The 12,637-nt window shown below is 43.7% G+C and overlaps 1 protein-coding gene across 2 annotated transcripts in view; it reads left to right on the forward strand.

Annotated features, from left to right (window-relative positions):
* The window catches only part of LOC116397751 (phosphofurin acidic cluster sorting protein 2), a 43,632-nt gene that overhangs the window by 13,124 nt on the left and 17,871 nt on the right, over positions 1-12,637 (forward strand). For both annotated transcript variants that reach the window (XM_031873508.1, XM_031873515.1), the window contains exons 2-4: positions 4,581-4,668; positions 9,468-9,557; positions 11,069-11,194. In XM_031873508.1, coding sequence (XP_031729368.1) covers positions 4,581-4,668; positions 9,468-9,557; positions 11,069-11,194 — 304 coding nt within the window. The remainder of the gene's footprint in view (positions 1-4,580; positions 4,669-9,467; positions 9,558-11,068; positions 11,195-12,637) is intronic.

Below are 12,637 nucleotides of genomic sequence, written 5' to 3' on the forward strand. Positions count from 1 at the left end.
GGCCCACCTGTATTGAAGCGAGGCTGGAACATCAGAAGGAAACTAAAAAAAAAAAAAAAAAAATATATATAGATAAATATATATATATATATATACATACTGCGTCTGCTGTCACATAAGCAGTCTCCAGACATATCATTTCCGCAAAGAGGCCAAAGTCAAAGCGGCGACTTGCCGAAGCTCGGTGTCGGGCCAGAGGTTCTCTTTGAGACCCGACTCCAGAGAAACGTATGTGAGGCCCCGTGCGTGAGTTAAAGAAAGCCTATCTCGGGAGAGGGTGAGGTCAGAGAGGGGCTAACAAAAAGTGCGTGCGCCTGGGATCAGCTGCTCCCTGACTTCCACCCTGCTGTTCACCTTTAATCCACCTCCCACAATTGATTTAGTTTCCTTCTGATGTTCCAGCCTCGCTTCAATACAGGTGGGCCAAGTTATTCAGTCTGCACTGGAAGCGAGAGACAGACAGACACATCAATAGTGTTAAACACTGGTGTGTACAATGTTCAGATGTAGTTGCACGTGTGTGTGTCATTCATTTCATTTTAGCCTCTCTTGTCAGTGGATGAAAGAAAATGGATGAAGCAGCCGAGATAAGATACTGCACCATCATGCCGTATAACCCGCAATCGCAGGCCTCTTATCTAAAGGCAAATATTTGACCACGGCAGTTTGAGTGCACTGCCTGATACGTTGTTTTGTTTGTCCACAACAGATGAAAGGATTTCAGCGTAGCTCACAATCACCGATGCGCTGTCTTTCTGAACTCTGTGACTCCAGCAGAAGCTCCCGGCTCCCTCTAATAATGTGTCATTAGACGGAATACAAACCAATATTCATTGATGCTGCCTAACTAAAGTGACATGGCGCTTATATGGTAGAGGTTTTTAATGCTTTTTTTTGTCCTCACACTAAACACAAATAGGATTCACTTTGAGCAGTATAATCTAAAAGAGTGAAACGGCCTCGTAATCTAATGGCCTTGCTTCACTTTAGATGCCTAAAAGGTCAACAGTTAATGACGGTACAGCGAGCGTCTTGGACGCACTAATGGGCTTACGTGCAGCAGCACTACTTACACTGCAGTGAGTGATGCCATGTCGGCTAAACCTATTAGCCGTAGAGTGCTCCGGCACCTACTGGGCATCCTCCATCAGAACAGCCGATAACGGTTTGGTTTTACGTGATACAACACTCGGTTGATTTATGTGTCCATGTCAGTAATTGAAGATGTCATGTAGAAAAAGATTTGCACGTCTACTGTAATTAGCCTGTTGTAGGACATACATTCTGATTCCTGCATTGCCTTAGAGCTGGATTGACCTCCACCTGATCTAAAATGATTAGTCCCCTCACGGTTTTGAAGGTTAAAAGTGAGCTGAGTCCTGCATTAAAGGTGTTATCAGAAAAATATCAAAAGTAAAAGTAGTGGTTCTGCAGTAAAACGTCCCCATGTGACTGATGTATCATTACTGATGTCTCAATGTGTGAACAGCATTTTACTGATCGAGGTGGAGCTAGTTTTAACAATTATTGTATCTACGCACAGTTAGGTAGTTTACTTCACTAGTTCCCAACATAGGGGTCACAATATACATCTGAGTGGTTCGGAGAGGAAAGATGCAAGAATTTTAATTACCTTTTTAGACTTTTCCCTAATCTTTCCTATTTTTGTTTGAAAAATATTAGAAAATGTTGCTCTTTGAGCCTCAAGCTATTTTCTTCAATTAATTTATTTGAGCAGGTTTGAGGGAAATGTCTCTTCACAATATAACAAGGAAGACTGCGTTTGTAGAGCAAGTCACGAGCCACAAAGGTTGGACACTACTGGTTTAATCTCTAACAGTATGTTGGAAAAACCCTATTTTGTAAAGTTCTTGAAAATGATATCTGTCAGATAAATGTAGTGGAGTTAAAGCATAAAGTAGCATTACATTAAAATATTCAATTCAGGTAAAATGACTGAAAACTGTACTTAAGTGCAGTGCTTGGGTTGATGTACTTATTTTCCAACTCTGATCCTCCGGAGTATCAAAACCAGCAAAAGAGTCAATAATAACCAGGATACCAGCGAGCATGTGATGATCAATAGACTGTCTATACCAATGATGACCCAATCACAAGAGCTCGGCAGGCACAGATATGTTGGTTTAACCTGCGCACGCACCAAAACTGAAGGAGGGATTTCCCCCCCCCCCCCCCCCCCATGGGCTCTTATCAACTGGGAAACAGACAAAGATAAGTGAATGCTTCACTTATCTTTGCTTTCCACCGCCTGTTCAAAGAAATATTGAACTAGAGACTGCTGGATGGATTCTCCACCCACCCGGTCTTCTCTACGGATTGATAACACTGTTGTGTTTTGGTCCTGTTTGGCACAGAGAGGCGTTGCTTTGATCCCACCCCAGGCTCTCTCTGGGAATGTGGGAATGACATGCCAAAATGGAGGATTAATGCATCTTTCAAGTGGCCTCTGCAAGCCCTTATTTTGATCCCGAGTGTGTGCCAGTGTCTGCTGACTGTACCATAAAATAACAGCCCCTCCCCACCACCGTCCTGTAACGGCAAATGCACGGTGTATCCATACCGAGAAGGCTTTCTAAAACTATCTGAATTACGCCTGACTCGGTGTATGCTCCTTACAGCTATTTTAGCCCGGTGATAAGTGAGTCTGTGCGACACCTGGTCCGTCTCTGCAGGCACCGATCGGGTGGCTAAGTGAACTGGCACAGGGGCAGACTGGCACCGGGCCAGAACAGATGGCTACGGCGTTTCACTCGCACAGTAACACAGTGGCAGACAGGAGTGGAGCTAACACCTCTGTCTAATAATAAATAAATAAAATCCCTGGTTCCCTAGGTGACCCCTTCAGCGCCTGCAGCCTTTTTTAATTACATCTGAATGCCAGTCGACTGAGAGAGAGAGAGAGAGCGCTGGATAGAGATGTTGTTAAACCATCAGCAACGCTTTCTGCCTCCCTCCTGACAGAAAGCTGTGGCTGACTGGTGACTCATCCCCATCATAACATAAGGCAAGCTGGATCCAAGCGCTACCTACAAGGTTTCACATTTATTTCTGCCAGCCCCAAATAGATTTGCTTTTGTTATTCTAACGCAGACGAGGTTAATCGTGCAGCCGTGTGGATTTGGCAATTTGCGCTCGACTAATTCCAGTAAAATGTCGCACAGTCGTGTCGCCACAGATTTGGGCCGAAGGGAGATGAAAATGTGATACTGTCGTCATTAGACGTATTCTGTCGGCTGCTTGGATAAACATCTCTTCAGGCTGATGAATGAAAGAAAGTGATGGGTTGACATTTATATTAGCTAACATATAGACTACCATCTCTTCCCAATGTCAAAGTTGGTGGAACTGGAATCTAAGTAGAACATGGGACATGAAAATGCAATGTGACAAATCAATATTTGACACATTCACTATTCAATTCACATTGTTCAGTTGTATTGAACCTTTAAGACTTAACACATTTATTTATTGTTTATGCCCCACAATATTAACTACTAAACAGACCACCCCATTGTTGTCGTCTCTAACTCGGTGATCTCCGTTCTGCTTGAATGTGATGGTTCTCCGTGAATCATACTTGCCTAGCAGCACGGAGTGCCCGTGGCTCAGGGAAAGTGGGTGACTGGATAGCTGTTTGTTTGCTTTGTCTCTCTCTCTCCCTCTCCCGCTTGGCTCTGGCTCCGACTGATCACAGTGTAATGCAGCTGGACTTGTGGGAAAAGTGGGTCAGGAGGAAGTTTAGCAAACTTGGCTTGTGTGTTGTTGACTTGCTGTGGAGTGTCTCGCTGTAGAGCCAACCCTGAAGGTTTTCTGGAGGGGTGGGTCTAAAGGAAATGGGGATTTTGAAGGTCACAAATTGCTGTGGACCCATGAACGAGGCGTGGAATTGAGCTTGTGTCTGGCTCAGTTGTTGTTGTTTTTATCTGCCTCTGTGTTCTACAAGATAGGCTGGACCTGAGGGGTCACCAGGGACCCTCTGATTTAAATAATACAGGTTATTTTACTGTACTTCTTGACTTCCTCCTACTCCGCCCAGTCTGGATCTCAGTGTGCCAGTCACACAACTGTATTTCACTTCTTTAGAGGCATATGTGGGTATATGTTTCTTACTTGTGTTATTTAATAATGAGCAGATGTCAGTGAGTCACATAGGCCTCTGTGTTCAACAAGACATTTTACTGCACCACGGCTCGTCAGAGCATCTGTGCCATGTCACCTTCCATTAAGAATTCGCCCCATAAAGCTGACAACGTGGATCCTGATTTAGTAGCACTTTGGTGAGCCACCCCTTCACAACAAGCCGTAGATTCTTTCCTTGATGACGATGGACACAAAGCGGAGTAGAGTAGGGTTTGATTACTAAGTTGTTCACTCACTTTCCTGAGTGAACAACTATCATAACCGCTGACTAAGGAAGAATAAAGGCGCAAGTACGGCCATGCTTTTCATCCCCAGATGCTGCAGCGTGTCATGAATGTGTGCTCACATTGTGTTAGCCATGCCACTAATTCGTTTATTTTCCTCTCTCCCTCTCTCTTGTTCTTTCTCTTTCCCCACAGGCTCTGCAGCCTCACGCTGAAAAAGCTGGTCGTCCTCAAAGAACTGGATAAAGAGCTGAACTCCCTGTCTATAGCTGTCAAAATCCAGGTGGGTGGGTTAATCTCCCATGTGCAATGTGAGCAACGGGCTCACATTGCACAAAAACATTCGATAGCAGCGTGTCACGCTCTGGAGCCTGTTGGGTCTCTGTCTCTCGATTCTTTGCCGGGGCTGTGCTCTGTTGAAAGTAGGCGATGATAAAACATGCTCCTAATCCCGACAATTGATAAAAAAAAAAAAAAAAAACACCTCAGCTGCGCAGGAAGCTCCGGCGAGTCACATCCTCTCAGGTGCTTCTAAATGACAGCCTAGCATTACCACTCTAAGCAGGAGCAGTAGCACCTTAAGGCAGATTGTGCATCTTACATTGATTGCTAATGCATTTTTTGTGACAATGGGTGTGCAGGCCTAACATGCCTGAACATTCAAAAGTACAGCGTCATCCTCCTTGATACAAATGCATAACTAAAGAATAACTAGAGAGAGATGTACTGCAAAATCTATCTTAATTGATAGCAAAAACCAGCAGATGGCTTGGTAGGAGGCAGATAGCAGATGTTTCAATGTGTGAACATCTGCCGTGGTGCCTGTGTTCATGGCAAAAGTTAATTTTGCAGCTCACTAAACAAGCATACATTTGGTTCGCCTGCTGCTGTAGAGTTACAACTTACTTCCTCTACACTGCAGAGCAGCGGGACGATAACTGTGGAGATGAGTTTAGTTGTGCTCCACTTTTAAAGTCATGGAAGCAACACGTTCCCATTCAACACGTTTCCATTCAACGATCACCCACAACGAAGTGTGCCTGTATGGAAGACTGAGAAGGAAAAAGAGACAAAATATATATAATGAAGCACAGATTAAGTTATTTTTTTTTTTTTTTTAATAAGCAAAACTGCTGCTGTGAACTGATTTCCTTGATTATATTTCAATTTTTTATCATGGAACACTAGACCCTTAGTGTTGATGTAAAATAGTTAAGGCACACTCATAGACTCATCCGGAGTGTCGGAGTGTTGGAGCCCTGCCTTTCTTCTGCAGACACATGCCTCACAGTTTGAAAACGCACACTCAGCAGAAAGCCTGGTTGCGGTTGTAAAGATGATGGTCCGCTGCTTCTGAAACCGTTGATTCTGAGAGAGAACTATGACCGGCGAGGGCAAGTGTACACAGACACACGTACGAACACTCTGCCCTGAGGTGGCCGTGTGGAAATAATTCTCAAAGGAAAAAGTCTTTCAAACTTTCTTGACTGCAGTCGCCCAGAAAATCCACAGAGAAGAGAATTTGAGAATTAGACTCACCTAAAAGCGAGACGAGAGGACGGAGACAACTTTTTCTGTAACTTTTAGCTGAAAGATTTAGTGCCATTGAAAGAAGAGAAAAAGCTTTTCTGCTACCCACACAGAGAGAGATAATCTAATATGTAGCCTTAAAAGACCAGTGCTGTATTTTACAGATACTACCTTTTAAATCACATAGTTAAAAGAGCTCTATATAAAACTCAGAGAGTATACATTGCCTCTCAACCGTTCTTAACATGGCGACGGCTGAGCTGGTGGCCTGCTGCTAACAGTGCAAACAGTGGTAACAGTGCTGACAGAGTGTTTACTTTTATCAGCTGTATGAGCGCAGTGCGGTGTTTTTGGCTAAGAGCCTTGAAACTTTACTGGTTGTGTACTTACCGCTCTCTGCCTGCATGCCGTAATTCACCATTTTTCTTTCCCTCTCTCAATATACCCCCCCCCCCCTCCCATTTTGAAATCAATTTAAAAATGTAAAAGAGGCGTCTGTCAATTAAATTTAAATAGAAACAAATCATCTCCCCTCAACTGTCACCCTGAAGGAGAAAGCTACCAACCAAGTGTGGGTTTATCTGTTAGCTACGTTGTCTCCGGAGCGTGAAATCTCTCCGTTTCTGTTGAGCCGCCCGGAGGACAGCCGAGCAGAAGCCATGTTCACCGCGGCTCCGGAACTGGAGCATTAAAAGCAATTTCCAGCAGGTTTTGGTTCTGGAGAACAGAGACGCTGAGGGGATGAAGAGACAGTTGGAGAAGATGACAGGGGAATAAGAGGGTTTTGTTTTCAGACAGCGAACGACAAAGCCTGTTTAGTGCACGTCATCGCTTGTGTGTATAGGTGTGTGTTGGGTGAAAGCAGAGGCCTCAAAACGCCTTTAAAAACCTCTTCATTACCCGACCCTAAATCACTTCCTGCCTTTGCTGCAAACAGGAGAGACAATTTAGTGTCTTTTGAAATAACCTTGAGAAGAAGTGTAAAGTTGAACTTTTCCCACAGGCTCGGGGAGCGTAGAGTAGAAGGGCTGTAACACCCCCCCCCAATCTGGCCCCAGAGAGACAGTGGAGAAGCTTGTAGCGAGAGAGAGGGGGGGGGTGAGAGAAGGGGAGGGGGGCAGAGGACATTCAGTACAAGCTTTCCTTGCCAAGGCTCTGTGTTGTTAATGCATGTCAGGCAGTTTGAGAGTGCTCGCCTTTTGTGCCTTGATTCATTGTACCAGCCACAGAGCATAAGAAAAGGGTGCATACAAGGCCTCTTTGTGGAGCTCAAGTTAGTGACAAGGTCAGACTGGGACAGAGATTTACCCCGTGTTTCTCTCTGTGTACAAAACAAAGGCCGCGGCTACTGTCAAGGTACTGTTAGCGAGTCCTTCTGTGGAACATATTGAGCCATCAGGCTGGATGGAAAAATGTTTATTACAAGTGAATGCTTTGCAAGTGTCGGCAAAGCTAAATATTTTCCCTATAGTCCTTCAAAGCTTCGCTTTTATTGCATGCATTAAAAATTATTGACATTGAAATACATGTTCTTCTTTTAAGATATTCACTTTATTTTATTTTACGAGGCACGCTGAAACGGTGTTATGTGTTTGCCCAGATGCATGCACACACACACACACACACACATATCACCCCTGTGCTCCAAAACCTCCACTGGCCTCCGATAGAACAACGCATCCATTTCAAACTTCTCCTCATTGCCTACAAAGGTTGCACACTTGTTAATAACAAGTTTGCAGACTAAGACTGCAACAGCCAGAACATGCAAACAGTGAACAAGAATGGCCGGGGCTAATGATCAAACCCAGGAGCCTCTTCCTCTCTGAGACAACAGTGCTAATGGGCCACTGAGCCTCCCGAAACATATTCAGCTCACTCGCAATATTCGGAGGATGTTTGCCGAAGATCAATTCTGTTCTGTGCGAGAAATCACGCTCTATGCAATTCATCCATTCAGCTGTTAACGCTGCTTGGGTGATCGTTGGAAGTGTGCGTATGAACTGCACTGTAAAAGCTCTGCTTTATTGTGCTTGTTTGAAACGTACATAATGTAATGTGTACAACTCATTTCAAATCGCTCATGCATGTGTTGTACCTAAAGAGGCACCACTGCTACATCTAACCCCCTCTGGTATCTTGTGATGATTCCTCAGCACACACCCAGCCATTTAATTTGGTGTCTTGGTTTCTGCTACATGATTTAGCAGCTCTGATGACATCAGGCTCCGGTGTCGTAGCCGCTGCATCCGACTATTCAAGAGTTCGTAGGCTATTAAGCCAGATGAAGGATATATTTGCTGCTCACCAAGTCTTACTTAATTCTACTAGCAGGTTCAGCAGACACCTGAACTAAGCTATGGCAACTTATGAAATCTGCACAGCAGTTGATGAGTTGCCAAATATATTACACAACAGATGCCTCTCTTCAGCGTAGACATTAGATCGGGAACTTGAGATTTCACAAGCTGTTCCTGTTCTTACGTTTACATGCTGACTCCCGGTTTCAAGATTAGAAGAGGGGGAAAAAAAACAAAAAAAACTTGCTTGAAGAGAATTAAACTGTAACTTGACGAGGAACATGATCGACTTTAATCTGAGGCTTGTAAGAGAAACTCGCCAAAGGCTAAGGCGGGTTCTCTGAGGACACGCTGGGTGTCTGTGTCCTTGCATTTGGAAGAGACTTCCACAGCCTGTGGCATCTAAATCCCTGTGCTGTTTGGCCACAAAAAGTTTGTGCCAGCTCCCAGAATTATCCTCGGCGACGAGTTGCTCTCAACCAAAATAGCAAGCTTTGGGTAATATAGTTAAATTTGGTTACAGTTCTTGTTTCACCTGGACCAAACCTCCCTCTCAAGGCATGATTAAGAGTCCTCGCCAGTTGTTCCTAAGATGCTGAAGGTCGCAGTAGCTTATACCCTTTTCCCCACCGTGTATATGCAAGGGTTTATAAACACGGAAAAGACCTGCTAAAATAGGAGACGGACTCCTTTCCCATTGCAAGGATGCCGGTGATTTGTGGTTAGGAACTTATTTTTTTTTTATATCTGTTATTTAGTGGAAAGTCAAACAAAGACAGTTTTGATGAGTCTTATGTTTCTGTCGAGTTTGAATGAAGTGTGTTTTACAACAATCTGCATGATTAAAATGACTGGAGTCTGGTGGCTTTAAGGAGAACAAATTAATTGTAGGCTTGTGATTAGGTTGCTGATTTTTGAATCCTTGTGTCAGTTAGGAAAACCTCATGGTATGTCTCTTAGCAGGCCACATGACCCATATTTCATTTTTTTCTAGTAGCACTGTTCTCTACAAAGCAGTGAAGGAGGAGAGGACTATTTGTACCGGACTGCCTCAAGGTGTGAATCTGCACAAATGTGTGACTGTGAAGCAGGCTGGTCCTAAAATAAGGCTTGCACACTCGGGCCACTGTTGTCTGATAGAAATTGGCTCAAGAAACAACATAAGATGAGGGATTTGTGGGATGTATAGTGTTCTATATGTTGCATTTGTAGATGTGCTTCCAATCAAACTTGGCTTTTCTTTGTCATCCAGGGTTCGAAGCGTCTTCTGAGATCAAATGAGTACGTCCTCCCACCCAGTGGACTGATGGAGACAGACTTGGAGCTCACATTCTCACTACAGGCAAGCACTCTGACATTATACTGTGAATTCTCACACTGACATGGCAGTTACTTGGCGGGGAGGATTGTGTTGAAGCCTGTATTCACACTTGTGTGTGCCCCTTCTAAACCCAGAGCAAAAGTGTTGAGTTCAAAGTATCCAGGTGTATCTAAATATGTGTGCTTACAGTATTTTGTATAAATGAAATGCTGTTTCATGTTATTTTGTGGTCAGAAGAGGTCTTCACTCACAGAAAGTGCAGCCTTACTCTGTACAGAAATACATTTTTATTAAAGTCACTGAAGCAGAATTATTTTATGACAGAATGTTTCACATTTTAAATAATAGACACTGCATACATGCTGACTATTTGCGGACTTGATTAGACGGACAACTATAAAGGTGAACTAAACCAGGACAAAGTTATGGATTTACCCATAAAGTACGGTGGCCCAGAGAGCTCAATGCTCTGCAAATTACAAAAACACATGCAAATACACTCAACACAAGCAAATTAAGAAACATCTTCACCAATTTGAAATTCGATGCGCAGCATTTAGATAACCTCAAATAAAAAAAACAAGAATTTGACGTCATATGCAGCATTTCACCGTGTGAAACTTGATCTTACAAGCTATTATTGTTTGAATATTAGAGACCAAGAAGGCAATGGTGAAAAGTCAATGTGAAGATCAAGTTCTGGCAGTCAGAGACGATATGACTCCAGAGGAGAACAGAGAGAAATATAGTTCTGAAGTGATGAATGTTCGCCAACAGTTCAACCGCAGTCCAGCAGACAGGTTTTTTTTAATAGTTCAGTCAGTAGGACTGCAGAATCGAACACCCACCATGTTGGCTCAGTGCTGCTGGCTGTATTTATACATGAACCGAGTGTGTGTCATATCTTTACATCAGCAGGTCACAACATTCAGTGCAGACAGCTTTCTGACTCCAGATGCATCTTCTGAAATAGCGAAGCCTGTCCTGAACAACGTAGATTTTAAATCTTGCCTTGCACTCTAAGATAGCCAAATGGATTGTAAGGAGCACGCTGGCTAGTGAAACACTGGAGATGTCTGATGGCACCGATTTATATGACATAGCCACACTTCATGCTACATTTATGGTGGCAATAATCCGTAGTGGCACAGATGAGCAGTCGACAGGCGACGCAATGACAGAAAATAGAATCAGAGAACTCATTCAAACCTCAATAGAAATTGCTGGCACAGACTGTCTAAAGGAACAGTGTGCATCGTGGCATCAAAAGGCAGTGAAGGACAGTGAGAACTCCTGTAACACACGGAGTATATATGCAATTTAGTTTTATTATTTCACTTGAATGGTTCAAAATGTTATTTGCAAGAAATAGAAGCGGAACACACAGCTACACGGCACCACAAACTAATGACTTTTCTTATGAAGTTACAAAAACTATTCATTGCAATAAGCCTGCATGTGGGTTTCCATCTAAAGGCTGATGAATCTATTATATGGTTTGCCTCATCTGACTTTATATTTGTTATTTTCAGTACCCCCATTTTCTGAAGAGGGATTCCAACCGACTCCAGATCATGCTGCAGAGGAGGAAACGCTACAAAAACCGAACTATCCTGGGCTACAAAACGTTGGCTGTGGGAGTCATCAATATGTCTGAGGTACCGTATAGTGTTCAACTGGGGCATCACTTTCAATCACTTCCCTTTGTCAGCCTGGTATATTTCTCTCGAGAAACATAATTTTGCTCTGAGCTTGTGATTGCCTTCTGCTGTTCTCCGACAGTGACGGCTGTCGGTGTCCGTGTACCACGTCTTGGTTTGCCAGAGAGAGGGCCGCATGCGTTGCATATCATTTCAGATGACTCATGGTCATCACACGTACTGCTGTGTGAGATTATGGGCCATCTGGACCTGGCTTCACATACACTTTTCTAGAAGCGGTGCATTCAGCCATGCTATGCAGTGATAATGGAGCTGATAGAATGCCACCTGTGGATGCTTGCTTGATGTAGATATTTACAACTAAGCTTTTATTTGTCCTGATCCGGGTTATTTCATGTTGAGTACTGCCAGTACATCCCTCAGCTGGACATGCAGTGGGGACTTTGCAGTTACGTCAGACTGAATGTTTAACCACCGGGCCATCAAGATGCCGCTTTTTGCTTTGGCCTGTTGTCAGTGTGGATATTGCACATTGAAACGGCTGGCTGGTCTTAATTGTGCCACTCTGTGGGTCATTCACTTGCAACACTGTGCAGAACAAATGTCTTCCGGGGTGTTTTAACGCAGTGGGGGGGGGGGGTTGATAGCAGGCTTACGAACATGGATTGCAGTAAACAAAAGATTAGAAATTGCTCTTTATATAGCAGATACAGATCAATTTAAAATCGATCAGTTAATTGTTGTCCGATAATGGGAATTTTATAAATGATGTATTATTCTGACAATGAAATTATAGCCATCCAACCACCACGTAATGTTGTATTTGAGAGAAATCAGGATCAAGGCGGAGATAATGAAAGTCACGCTTATTTGGAATGCACCCGTTCATGCTCAGCCCATGTGACTCTCCACCAGTAGCCCCAGGACAGGAGTTGACTGACATGTGAAAACAAGGCTGATGCTTTATTATTACATTTTGAAATAACACTCAACCGCTGTGCTGCTTTTGGTGCTTGCTGCAGTGAAACGACCCACAGACTTCTATGAATGGAGCTAGATTGGCCATTACTGGATCCTGTTGGGTAATTATGTTGTCATCCGCTGTAGTGTAAACTCTCCCGTGCCCTCTTTCTGAATCTGTCGGGGCATTACGTGGGAGGAAGTCACTTATTGGACTTTGCATGCGGCGTTTGAGTGCTCCACTGCCAGTGTTTGAGCAAAATGATTCTACTCCCCGTGCAGCTATTCATCAAGTGAAATACTGAAAGCGCCCTTTCGCTTAGAATGAAAGCTCATACTGACTGGATGATATGAGCGAATTGTCTCTTTACTTAGAGATAGCATAGCTGTCATTTGCTAAATCTGCACGAGCATAAAGCAGTGTAACAGAAGCAATGTCACTCTTTGTTCTGTCGTTATTGGCTCAGTAAAGCGAGAGAA

This window comes from Anarrhichthys ocellatus, unplaced genomic scaffold (genome assembly GCF_004355925.1).
Source record: "Anarrhichthys ocellatus isolate YVR2014 unplaced genomic scaffold, GSC_Weel_1.0 scaffold3, whole genome shotgun sequence".
Taxonomy (NCBI): Eukaryota; Metazoa; Chordata; class Actinopteri; order Perciformes; family Anarhichadidae; genus Anarrhichthys; species Anarrhichthys ocellatus.